This window comes from Trachurus japonicus, chromosome 4, assembly GCF_045865225.1.
Source record: "Trachurus japonicus isolate A0001 chromosome 4, Traja_1.0".
Lineage (NCBI taxonomy): Eukaryota > Metazoa > Chordata > Actinopteri > Carangiformes > Carangidae > Trachurus > Trachurus japonicus.
This window is the reverse complement of record NC_140910.1, coordinates 15,011,078-15,024,417: the sequence shown is the minus strand read 5'-3', so window position 1 is coordinate 15,024,417 and position 13,340 is coordinate 15,011,078. Positions and strand designations below refer to the sequence as shown.

The window sequence follows — 13,340 nt, the reverse complement described above, 5'->3', positions numbered from 1 at the left end:
TTTGAAATCACTGTGTCTCTGCTTCATCCAGACCTTGATAGCCTGAGAATATCTATTGTTCTTGGCTGTTTCAGGTCGTCCTGTGACTGTCCAGCCGTTGAATCATTCAGCATGTTCTCCTCGATCATTGCCCCTGGTTAAACACACTCACTTTTATAATAACAGTTTCACTACAAACAAACAAATTTCTAAAGATCTGACTGTGAGCCTGGTCCACATCACAGATTTATTTATTTGTGAACTTATCTTACACAACATCTTGTTTGCTCCAAAAAACAAAAAAAAAAGGAACAGTAGTGGGTTGAACCAAACCTTGTTTGATCTTTGTCCAATCATTTATTGACTGTTTTATCTGGGACGAATACACCCACATTCAGATGAGTCATTCGCATTGTTTACTTGGCTGCGTGTGTGTTTGAGTCAATGATAATCATAAGACACAGTCAGTGACATATTCTGAATGTACACGTGTGTATTTTAAGTGTGTTTGTGTGTTTTTTTCATACAGTCCTGCCACGAATAAGCCCTGATGGATTCTGTGCTGCAGAACATCTTAACGTCCTCGCCCAAAGCCTCAGACCAAAAGAGGTAGGACAGTCCAGACATCACCTCAGTGAACCTTCATAATTTCCTGCTTATTTATAGCTAATTAACCTCTAACCAGGAAACATGTTTTGGAGGGAGTTCACCAATGTGTCTGACTCACTTGTAGTGACCTCATTCATGAGGGCCATCATTCATTCGCTCACTTTTATTTACCCTGTCGAGTCAGCAACAGCAATGACATGAATGCAAAAACACAGACAGAGTATTGTGTAAAATACAAATAACATAGCACAGTGAGTTAAGACCTAAGAGTAAGTATCTATACTGACACCGACCTTGAGTTTGTTGTAAAGAAATTATAAAATCAGGTATCATGGAATAAACATCTGTCAAATCTATTCAGCTAATCGCTCCCTTGGGTGCTTTGTTTGTTGCTAACATTTGACCAACAAGGTGGAGGTCCCAGTGTCCATTGTTGTCAAATGTGGATGTCTGTACAGTGGTATGTGTCCATTTTTAACTACATACCTGCCAGTGGACATCATTTCCACTGTTTGACCATAAAATTGGCTGAACAGATGTTGTTCCCAGTGGAGCGTCCAAGTTGTGTTCCTGTCACAGTCCCTCCTCTCCTGTAGGAGCGCTTGTATCCGCACTGTGTCAACAACAACATACACACTCCCTCTTCATGTCCCTGCAACTGTCATCCACAGGAGGCAGCAGCGAGCCGGTCCAGAAGGACGGTTGATGAGACCAAGACCAGCTGCCTGCTCCATCTCCATGTTGACCACCTCTACTACAAGAAGTTCAAGTCTGTGGAAGCTGTTGTGGCTCAGGTGATAAGTCAAAACAACATCTACCTGTGTTTCACTTTGATGAGACGAGATATTTCAAATATGATGTGCACTTCAACCATGATTTCATTTTTAATTTCAGCATTTACCCCACTCAAGTTGTCAACAAGATAAAGACACACAATCTTACAGCATGTGTTTTGGCTAAAAACATAACCTTTCTGAACTTTCTTCTGAAGTTCAGATTCTTCTTTGACACAAAGAAAAGGTCCAAGCAGGTGTGCCACCCCCTACCAGAATGCGGCACTTAGATGCTGCTGATACCTGAGCTGGTATCAAAGCCTCAAAGAATGCAGCGTACACCGGAGCACTTTACTGTAATGGAAAATTCAGCAGAAGCTTCAGCGCACAGCACAATGTCCTCGGCTGGTAGTTGAGCAGTGTTTGCAAACCTGACCCTGAATGTAGTGTCCTGGATTCAGGGAACATGGTGCTGCAATCAAAGGTTACTTGGTGAAATCCCAAGGTTTGGGCTCAACATTAATTCAGTCATATTGAAGGCTAAAAGCAATTTAGGGGAATTGCTGAATGCTACATAAAGGATGAAGTTGTTACTACTACTGTGAGATGAATACAAGGCCAGTTGCAGGCCCTGTGCAGATGCACACAGCTGTCACGGTACTGCAGACAGACAAGGCTGAGAATCTTCTTGTTCTCCAAGAATATGGTGGCAGATTTGGCCATAAGGTTTTGTGCCAGGTGTAAAGGCCTGACACAAAGCCACAAACACCTCCTGTTCTTCCCCTCGGCCCAGTCCGAAGCAGCAGCTGTAAAACTATCACTCAGGCCAAGTTGGAGCCTGATACACTGATGGAGACTCCTAGAGAGTTTATACAAAATTGAAAGAAATAAAACCCAACTGTTTTAGAAGATTTAGTGGCCTCCCTCTGGTATTTAATTCACTCTGTGGACTCTGGACACTCTGTGAGGTGGCATATGACATTTAACATGTCAAACATTTTTAACCTTTGGTCCTCTGCTCTTGACCTTTGAGCTTTTTGGGGCAGCAAAATGACTGCAGCAGTGTCTGAGCTTCACGGCGGAGGAGCCGATGCATTAGAGTCAACCTGTGTAATTTTCAGAGGAATGTTAATTTACAAATTCTGAGCAGGTTTCGGTTTAGCTTGATCTTGGTTTGAGTGTCAGCTGACCTGTGGTGAAGGTGTATTAATTCAGACCATTAAGCTACATAACAGTGATGGAACAAAGCTTTTGTAATTGGGCCTGAACATTGGATGAGATGTTGTCCTGGCAGAGTTTATACAGATAATGATGAGAATATAATTGCCATTTTAATTCCCTCCAAATGAAAACCAAGTAACTGCTTGTTATTGCTCTCTTTATCCAATACAAAGTTATCAGCGCACAGATGTTCTTCTCTTATTATTTCAGATTCATCCTCCCCCAATCTGAGCCAAGTTCAATTGAGGACAAGTTGAGCTTTGGTCGCTGTGTTTTCTGTCATGAAATCTGTTTTGCATCTGTGTTTTTAAATTGCATTCCTTAAAGTGGTCGAAGCAAGGTCAGTTAATGAGTGACTAAGTCCGTCCTTAGATGTTACCCACACTGTTGTTTCTATCCAGCTCTCTTCCTGACATCCGTCCTCTCATCACCTCCTCTCACTCTCCTCGGATTCTTTCCATCACAAACACGCACACTTGCTGTTGTCCCTGGTTCAGTGCCAGATAATTGTTGCACCGGGTGAGAAAATATGGTGTGAGTGATGCCGTGATGTGATCTTTGAGTGTAAATAGACAAAATGCTGGTGTCAGTCACGGCTGACCTGGTTTTAAGGACTCACAAGTCCAAGGTATATTTACATTTGTGGAAACTTCCCAGGAGGCTCTCCCGTATATCTCCTCTCAGGCCCTGGCATGTGACTGGTCTGCACGTGCCTCTCTGGCCGTGCCACTCACAGTTGAAACACTTGATAACCTTGCTGCACAGATTACCTGATGTTTGGGCAGGACAGGATTAGCAGTTCAATGAGAGTCAAGACAAATTATGAATCTAGGGCCCAGGCATTGTGTTCATTGTGTTGCCAACCCTGAGTCACCAGTAAATGATCGTAAACAGGAGACGTTACCGATGATGATGAATTTTTTCTCATTTCAACCCATGTCTTTCTCAGGTGAGCTCCTACATGCGGGCTGTGAATGACATCTATGACAAGGTGGACTTTGATGGGATCAAGCTCATCAACTTCAGAGTCAAATCCCTCAGTGTAAGATCCTCCTGCACCCGAACAACGACACTATTGTCCCACATTTCAGATGCACATCAATGATAGCTCCACACAGCCACTAATCCTGACAGTCACTCATGCACTTAATGGAAATAGACACTGATTAAGATAATTATCAGTGGTGGTGCCTGTATGTCTTCTCCTACCACTGAGAATCAATGACTCTCAGACCCAAACTGAAGACTGAAATAGTAGTCGTACTTTCTCAGCGCTGTGCCGTTGTGTTATTGTTTGTATCCTTTGTAGATATTTGATTTCACAGTGTGCCCCTCTGTCTTCAGGTGATGACTGAGGAGGATAAAAATGATCGTCTGAATCCTTTGTATATCGGACCTGAAACACTGTTGAGTCTGTACTCTGAGAAAAACTGGGGCAACTTCTGTCTGTCCTACCTGCTCACCAACAGAGACTACAGCGGAGTGCTGGGGCTCGCCTGGGAGGGCAAGGCCGGTGAGTCACTGTCACAGTGTTTGTGTCCGCCTGCACAACCCATAACACAACAATGGATTCACACACTCTTCAGCCTGGTGTTTGGTTGCACTTTGTATAAAAACAGCTCAACATTTTAAGATGTAGCCTAGCTGCTAATGCTGCTTAACTAGCACCGCGTGTGAAAAAAAAACGCAGAAAAAAACAAAAACAACTACGTCGATCATCCTCCGGACACAAGCCGAGTCACAGACTCTAAATAATAGAGTGTTTGAGCCTAGTTTGTTTGCTTTTGTGTACCATATTCAAAGATGGCCGTGGGTGCACCGCCACCTATGTATTTGTAAAAAACTAATTTTAAGCTACGAGACAGCTTTCATTTGTATGCGGCTGTGATTAGACTTCGTTAAATACGGATTTATGAAAGCAATATTTGATTTTTTTTTTTTTTTTTGCTCATAAAAGGCCAAATAAGCTACATACTGTCCCTTTAAGCTTTTTCAAGTTTTCAAGTTGTGTTGGAAATGTCCTTTATTTCAATAATGTGTCATTCTATAAAAATAGAAATGTCCTTTATTAAAAATAGTGCGCTTACTTTTAAATCAATTAACTTCTTAATATACAGTAGACATCTAATGATTCCACAGTATTACTCTCACTCATCGGCACCTTTATTAATTCAAATATATATGATATATATAATAATATATTGACTTAATATAGGGCTGGGACTCAATTAAAAAAATTAATCGAATTAATTAGAGGCTTTGTAATTAATTAATCGCAATTAATCGGAACAGTGAGAAGCATTTTTTTTTTCACATGGATTTTAGTATACCATTGAATGACTGAATACATAAGCTTAAGCATTCAAGGTGGTACTTAACCAAGACCAACAGACTAGGGATGCAAATGATCGATTAATTCATTAATCGATGATACATACAGATTAAATGGTCTTTCCTTCCAATACACTATGATGATTACTGTAGTATTTAACTAGGCTACTTAAATCACAGTAGCATAAACTGATTTGTTGAACTCAGCCTGATGTAAACATTAATAAAACTCAGTAACCAATCACACAGGCAGCTCCATGTTGTCCCTGTGTGATGTTCAGGGACAGGTCAGGACAGTCTGAAGACAGAGCTCTGAGGGTGAAGTCCTATCATAATGAGATGAGATGCACCTATGACAGTGACAGGTCATAGATACAGCGCTGCAGCTGAGCAATTAGCGCTATATAGCGCATTTAGCGTGCGCCCGTGTCTGTGTATCTATGTGCAGGCAGAGATCAGAGGTGGTGTTTTAAATAACCATGCTAGCGTTTCACCAGCTCTCATCTCTGCCAGTCAGCCTCTCAAACTGCCGCCTCTCTCGCGTGTGGGCGCACCGCACGTAGACACACGTGAGAAAAAAAAAAGAAAAAAATTTTAACGCGTTAATTTTTGTGTAATTAATTAATCGTAATTAACGCGTTAAAGTCCCAGCCCTACTAAATATATAAACTTGTAATGTGAGAAACAAATTTAACAGGCTGTGTAAGGAACACATATCATGTCGAGTCCTTCTTAAAGGATGGGACTTCAAAAGTGAAATGTTTTGTCCTGCTTTGTCTCTCAGTCTTAATCTCTGTGTGAATCACAGCTGTCAAAGCTCAGCTCCTTCTCTGGCTCCCAGGACTGCCTGCCTGGCCTTCATCTGTGACACCATGTGTCTACATTAAACACTCCCACTTTCCACATCAGTGTGAATCATTTGGCCAATGAAGGAGGTGGATCCAGGGTAATGCCTTATTTCAGTATTGCACATAGAAAAACAAAAACAAATATGCAAACTCAAGTATCTTCTGCAAATGTGCCCTATAGTTCATCTTCTTGAAACTGCAAATGTAGGCCGCCCTTAGCTATTCTTGATCTGTTGATGTTATCGCAGGCCTGTTATAGAAGCACTGTTTTGGTTTGAGAGACCAAAAGCAAAACGTGAGTGAACTCCTTAATGAACAATCCTCAGTGATTTGCATATAAATCTGGCTCTTTATTCATTCTGCTGTTTGGCTCAGATCAGCAGGAAAGACCATGAAAAGACAACACTACAGACATGTTTAATTCCTTTTATGTCGGTTTTGTTCCTTGCCTAAAGAAAATAGTATTTTGCCATTGAGAACTTTCCTGTGAAGTCTACATTTATTGCAATTCATGTTTGACCCAGTTGAGAAACACGAAAATATGAAATATTTGATTTTTGTTATCAGCTGTTAATGATGGCAACATGTTTTTCCAAATGACAGGTCTGGTGACCGACTGCGTGTAGCGTAGTGTGTGTAGTGTGTAGTGTGTTGTTGTGGTGGAGGAAGTTGGACACTTATGTGGGAATCGTCAAGGTGGGAGGATCTTCCTGCTTGTTTGTATGACATTGTCTCATATGCAGCTTTTGATTGGCTAAACTAAGGGGCGTGAGAGCAGACCACCACAATGACATGTGATTAGGAAGCAGTGAACCTTTGACACTCTCACTCACACACACACACACACACACACACACACACCACTCCCAGACGTCTTAGTGAGGTGGCTGCATTCCACAGCATGATCTCCATGGGGACAGCTCACGTGAGGCGCGCACACACACACACACACACACGTTGTATACTCATAGTAGCAGTGACATTGTTGTGACTTCTCAGTCTCATGTGACTGCCCCAGAGAAAGAGCAGAGTGGATAATGTTTGACCTCCAGAAACAGATATGCTCAACTCCAGCGTCTCCATCACCTACTTCCACCACTTTATCAGTGGTCTTGGGTAATAGAGGGCTTTCCATCACAGGACCATAAACCCAAAGACCCCGATGCCCCTGCAGCTATTAACCGAGTGCACCGTGCACACACATGTAGACACGCACAAAACCCCTCTATCAATCACAGGCACAGCAGACTCCTCCTCTAACCTCTCCATGTTGTGTGTTCATACGTCAGCGGAGGGTTGGGGGGTTGGGGTCAAAATGTCTGAAGCGTTTTTTACTAGTAAAATTCCATCTTCACTTGAGACTAAATGAGCAACAGATAGTAATTTTCCACATTGTATGTTTTGTGTTGTTGAGAATGGAAGCTTTGCAGTGTTGGTGGAGAATGTTACCACCATTATACAGTATATTGTGGTGTGCACCATATATATACACAAAACTTATACATACACACACACGCATATGCATATACACTGTGTGTGTGTGTGTGTATATATATGTGTGTGTATACTGTATATAAGTTCTGTTCATATCGCCCTTTTAACGTTACATCTCTGCTCTAAGCTTTGAAAGAAGGATAAAAAAAGTGTTTATAATGCACTGCTGAGTTTACAACCGAAACCATGTCTGCCTTCAAAGCAGTCTGCATGGAAGCTCAATAATGCAATAAATCCACAGCAAATTGCAAATCACCATAAAGTATCTTGTAAATCATTTACAAATCTGTTGCAAATTACATTTTTACAATGTTACTTCCTTTGTCAACAATACAGAGCCTCTAGGTCACAGTTTTTCTTTTTTTTTTTGGTTTCATTTTGAGTTGAGGCAAGCAGTTCCCACATGGCCATAAAGTTGGACAATTGTTATTCACTTCTCTGATCAACTTATAATTCTTATTGCTTGTGAAGTCGCCGCCAGATTTTATCAGTGAAATCTGGCGGAGTACAACCATTCATCAGAAACACGCAAAGAAACAGAGCCAGGTTGAATCAGACCAGTGCTGCATTCCAGACACGTTAAGTCTTTTGTTTACACCGAAGGTCAAATAAGTCTCACAATACAGTTCAGGTCACTGCCCTCACACTGGATACTTTGGAAACAAAGCGAGCAGTGATGGGAAGTCACCGGATGCTGTTACATTATTTACAGTACTTCTGGCTGACTCCCAGAGCAGTTACTGTAGTTTTCTGAGAACTCTGACCGGTGTCTGTTTTTGTTGTTTGAAGTGATATTAGGATACGCAGAATCCCTGTGTGTGTTTATCGAAGGAAAGACCGCCCCTTTACTATTGTTTGATTGTTCATAAACCATGTGTATCATTCTTTGCTTACAAGTGTGTGTGTTTGCATGCAGGTTCCTGTATGTTTATCTATAATGTTAATATTTCAGCGGATGTTGCTGACTATATGCTTCTTGTTTCTGTTTATGTGCATCTCCGTGTGTGTGTGTGTGTGTGTGTGTGTGCATTCGGTGCAAGTGATCCACGGGATTGTTTGTTTCTCCGGACTGTGTTTATCAGCTAAGCCAATAAAAGGAGTCTTTCATTACGGCTCCTTTCTGTGGCGAAGGCGAGAAGGAGGAGGGGTCAAAGTCGTAGCCCCCTCTCTCTGCTCACGCTGCCAAAAAACACAGTCCCCGGCCTCCAAAGTAATGCTCTTTCTAGGAAACCCAGCTCCTTGAATGGCCCATCAGGGGGGCCATTTTAGGTCAAAAGCAGAGAATGCAAAAGAAATGCGTCCAGAATTCTTGATTAACAAGGCGGGAGAGACTTGCTTGGCAGCTTGTGGATATATCTTTTGGCTTATGGTGGTGAGGAGCACTATTAATAATAATTGTTTTCATTGAACTTATCCCTGTGCAATTGCATTCCAGGCACGAGTCATCTCATGAGATCAATACAGGGGGATAAAATAATGTCAGGTTACTGCAACATCTCCTTCACCTGACATCTGATGGTAGTGTGACCGTCTTGCCTTTGCTCTTACCTCTTACAGACCCCTCATTGTTTCTACAACAGCAGAGATAGGGGGCACTCGTGTTTTTGTTTTTTGACCTCCAACTGTCCCTCACCGTTCCTACACGTCACACTTACGCCCCCTTTGTAACAAAAACATGCCAAAGGGAGATCCAGATGCCCACGACTGGTTCCCACAGTCCTCAGTGACATCCAGTGAACTCAGATTTCTCTGAAACGGCGCTGAATGTATGTAACAGACGTGCACCTCGCAAGCCTTGCCCACCAAAATGTTGGTGCTGCTGACTAGATTGTGTAAGAAATGTTACATAAAATTCACGTGACTGCATGTGAACTGCCGAGACCCCCAACCTGAAAAACACACGGATACAAATAGAGCCAGCCAATGAAGAGACAGGATGGGCACATGGAAATTACACCCACGGCAGCAGGTTGAGTTGAAATGGCGGCGGCAGTGAGTGTTGAGAACCTGATAAGAGGGAGCTTTGTAACATTGAACTTACACTAAATATATAGGAGGTCATTATTCTTTAAGGTTCATTGTTGTTTTTGTCCCCCACTTTGTTGAGTCAAGGACTGAAGGCGATAATAGCAGCAAGAACTGGCACAACTTTAAGAACTGCTTCTGTAAAACTGGTTTAAAGTTAAGTCTTATACGAACAGTTCATCTACAGTATGTTACTCAAATAGGACCAGTCTACAGCTTAGGCACTCAGTTTGACCAATGGGACTGGTTTCTGTAGATGTCGTCCTCTGGCTGGTCGGCTGAAACATGATGTCACAACCCAGCTGTCCATCCATGTGAATGTGGCCAGGTGTTTGTAATTGCGGGAATAGCTTTCAGGGATATTACATAAACCCAAAGGCAATGGAGGCCACCAGAGGCCGAACGCCTGTGCAGGCTTTGATGTGAAACTAGACGTGTTCAGTGCTGCAGTGTCTGTCTGCACCTCCCTGTCCCCGGGGCCTCAGAGGTCGATAACACTTCAGCAGCAAAACATTGTTGGTTTAAGGTATTTCCAGTGGCACACACATGCAGTTATGTAATTACACTGTCCAGCAAGGTGACAAGTGGGTATGTTTTCATCAGGTCTTACTGTTGGGCCTGTTGGGTCTGCAATTTAATACTTTTGTTGCAGCAGGAATTAAGTGCAAACATCATACATTCATGAGCCTTTAGCTTTGTAGTCGGGGTCAAAGGTCATATTTGTTTCACCTTCTTGCTGTGTTATACCTGCTGTGAACTATATACAGTAAAATACACAAACAACAAACTGTAGAACGTGTAAAGGATGCTTGGATTTAGATTTTTATCATGAGATGATTGGAATTCAATATTGTATATTATTATGGCAGTAATACCGACACACACACACACACACTCACAGTGTTTAAATTAAGACGACTATGTCACCAACTGAAAAGATCTAAACCCTGTTACCTTCTCCATAAATTATTTTTTATACAAAACATGTCAAGAGAGAAATGAGGAAGAGATACTTATGACCGTCACCTTGGCACAATGACAGAGACACAAAGAGTTTTGTACGTCACAAACCTGAGGTAATAAACCTCTCAGCTTCTGAGGAGGCAAGATGAACCCCCACTCATCGAGTTTTTTCCTTCAATCTTTTACAAACCTGATTGACGTGTTTTTAAAAAGCAACATTGACATTTTACTGACAATTAATGTATTTCACTCATCATTTACTAAATTGGAAAATGCAGGAATTTAATTGTTGGCAGCACCAGGCATCTCCATGTTTATCCTGTCATCTCTGTGTTATTCAGGTAACTGGGGAGGAATATGTTCAAAAGAAACCACCATGCGTAACGGGAAAGTCTCCACCCTGAACACCGGCCTGGTGACGATTCAGAACTTCGGACAGTTCCTCCCCGCTCGACTCGTCCAGCTAACCTTTGCTCATGAGCTTGGCCACAGCTTGGGATCTCCGGTTAGTCGCCTTTTTTTATACTTGACTCTCTTCTACTTCATCTGCCTGATTCCCAGGAATCCACTCGGAGCACAAAATCAATTCGGTATTAAAAATACAAGCAATGAAATAATCATGTTAAGTCTGCTCCACAAATTCCACCTAGAAAGCACATGTTGTAGGTTATTATTTTAGGTTTGTAAACCAACGGGTTGTCAGGTTGTCAAAGAACCCAAACTGTCCCTTTAATCTGTGCATATGATGAGGTCATCCAAAGACAAATCCTGACCCTGTTTCTAAGACAGTGAATAATGGAACAAGTCAGGGACAACATGACAGCAGTCATGATGACTTCATTGGGATATGACCACATGTCCTGTCCTACATTTGGGTGGAATATAAAACACCAACTCTGAGGCTCAGAATGAAGTTTATAGGGAGAGCTGTGGTTATTTTACAGGTCTAGATAGGTTACTGTGGATTAAGAGGAGTCTTTTTGACACACCACTGGTATTGTAATAGCCTATGTTCAGTGCAGCTGCAGGTCTTTTTCAAAGTGGACATTTTAACAGTGGGCCAGTGGTATGGGATAAATTACAAAAACATCTCACTACTTCACATTATGTCTTTGCAGCAACTCAGTGTCAAAAGGCAATTATTTACTTTTTTTTTTTTTTTTTTCCAAATATTTGATACATGAAAAAAAAAAAGACTAAATGAAAAGCCTTTATCCAGGCCTATTGGTTGAAACAACACCTGATTTCAACATCACCAGCTCTTGCTCAGGGCTGAAACAGTTAACACTGTGAAAACAGATTGTCAGCACATGGTGCTCTTTTTTTATACAGCACAGAGGAAATAGCAACAATGAGAAACATCATTAAACTACTATCACAATTACATCAACATCAGTATCAAAAAAAGAGAGAAAGATGATGTCAACATAGCAAAATATCTACTACTATCAGTGTAGTATTTTGAATGTGCGTATGTTAAACTTTGCCTATACCCCAAGACCCCTTTAGGGCCTCAGTGAACAGAAGTTCAAGCACACATTAGTCCCGAATGAGAGTGTATGGGTTGTGTACTGAATGATAATTCAACAAGATTAATCTCTGTGATTCAGATTTTAAACATAACTTCAAATATTCTTACAAACATGACTGCTTGCACTGCACCATAGTTCCTGTGAATGATTCACTTGTGTGGGCATTAGAGGCCTTGGCCTTTGATGCCTGGTTTGTCCTACATGGACCTTTGGCTCACTATCACTGAAGTAAAGGAACAGGGGGATCTCTGATTTATCTCTCTCACCACAGATATATTCTGGTAATATTCTCACGAGCAAGCCCAATACAAACTTCTCTACTTCTATATCAACATACAGCTTGTGTATATACACACAACTGCACGCACCTCTCTCCGTCTGTGACAGCTGCAGTCACCTGCAACCTTTGTCCCACTGCACGAAATGCCAGCCGTGCTCTTCCATCTCTTTTCACCCTGGCTTCTGTTATTCACACTTGCACAGACCAAAGAGTCCTCTGAGGCGTTCCTGAGCAGATTAGTTCTGCTATGTCAGACCCCGCAGGCTTTTTATAACAACCATGAGATCTGCTCTGGCCTGGTGTCCAGGCGCCTGTGAAAGGCATGTCATATTGTTTTCAGGCAGGATGGAAGAAGCACATGAATAGATCTGAGACTGGGCTTCACCTGGGATTCATAGAAGGTATGGTGACCAGCAGTCAAAAATCTATATTCACGCTCTGTTTAGGATCATATATGGCAATAAAAGCATCTGATTTTCATGTAGGAGTGGCTGGAATGAGATAAGGTATTTAGTTTCAAAACTACACCAACAGTTAATTGATAAATAAACAGTTGAATGATAAAACTGTAAATTAAAGATCTCCACCCCACAGCAACAACACAGAGGGTCTTCTTTTGTGTTGAAATTGACACGTCTCATACCTGAACCAAAACAGACTTAATAATATAATATGTGATTGAACAAAGGCATGTACATCAATAATGGAGTGAAAACTAGACAAAGATTAGTTGGTTTGATCGTTTGTGACCGTCAAAACATCCATAAAGCATCTTGAGCAGTCCTCACTAATGTTCATGTGCCTTTGACTGTCTCATCCTTGGCTGTTACTCAGTCGTTTCTCCTTTGTGAGAATGTGATTAAGTTGTGGAGTTAACTCCATAATCACACAGCTGTCACGTTGCTGTTTTGTTAGCACTGGGCTTTCAGGTAGACTGATATCTGTTGGCATATGCCAGATCTACTGTATGCCCCCATCTCCACTCTTCTCTTCTTTTTTCCCTTGTCCTGTGCTCAAGCACGATTGTCTGTTGCTGGGATATGTTGGGTGACTTGTTTCCCTTTTGACTGTGTTGCAAAACAGCGCACGCACAGAGAATAGGCCAAGTAGACCCAGAGGTGAAATTCACTGAATTTTGACAAAAAGTTAATTGGGTAGAGTCTGTTGCTCTAACATTGATAATCATAATAGTTTCCAGGTTGTCAGTGCGTCTTTGACTTTTGAAACAAACATAAATAAAATTAAATTAAATTGCTACAAGTGTTCAAGAGGTAAACAGGAAGAG

The 13,340-nt window shown here is 41.7% G+C and overlaps 1 protein-coding gene across 2 annotated transcripts in view; it reads left to right on the top strand.

Annotated features, from left to right (window-relative positions):
• Positions 1–13,340, top strand: part of LOC146988663 (disintegrin and metalloproteinase domain-containing protein 10) — a 28,802-nt gene that overhangs the window by 8,078 nt on the left and 7,384 nt on the right. For both annotated transcript variants that reach the window (XM_085774226.1, XM_085774227.1), the window contains 5 exons: positions 509–588; positions 1,260–1,382; positions 3,532–3,624; positions 3,927–4,095; positions 10,585–10,748. In XM_085774226.1, the coding sequence (XP_085630352.1) occupies positions 509–588; positions 1,260–1,382; positions 3,532–3,624; positions 3,927–4,095; positions 10,585–10,748 (629 nt within the window). The remainder of the gene's footprint in view (positions 1–508; positions 589–1,259; positions 1,383–3,531; positions 3,625–3,926; positions 4,096–10,584; positions 10,749–13,340) is intronic.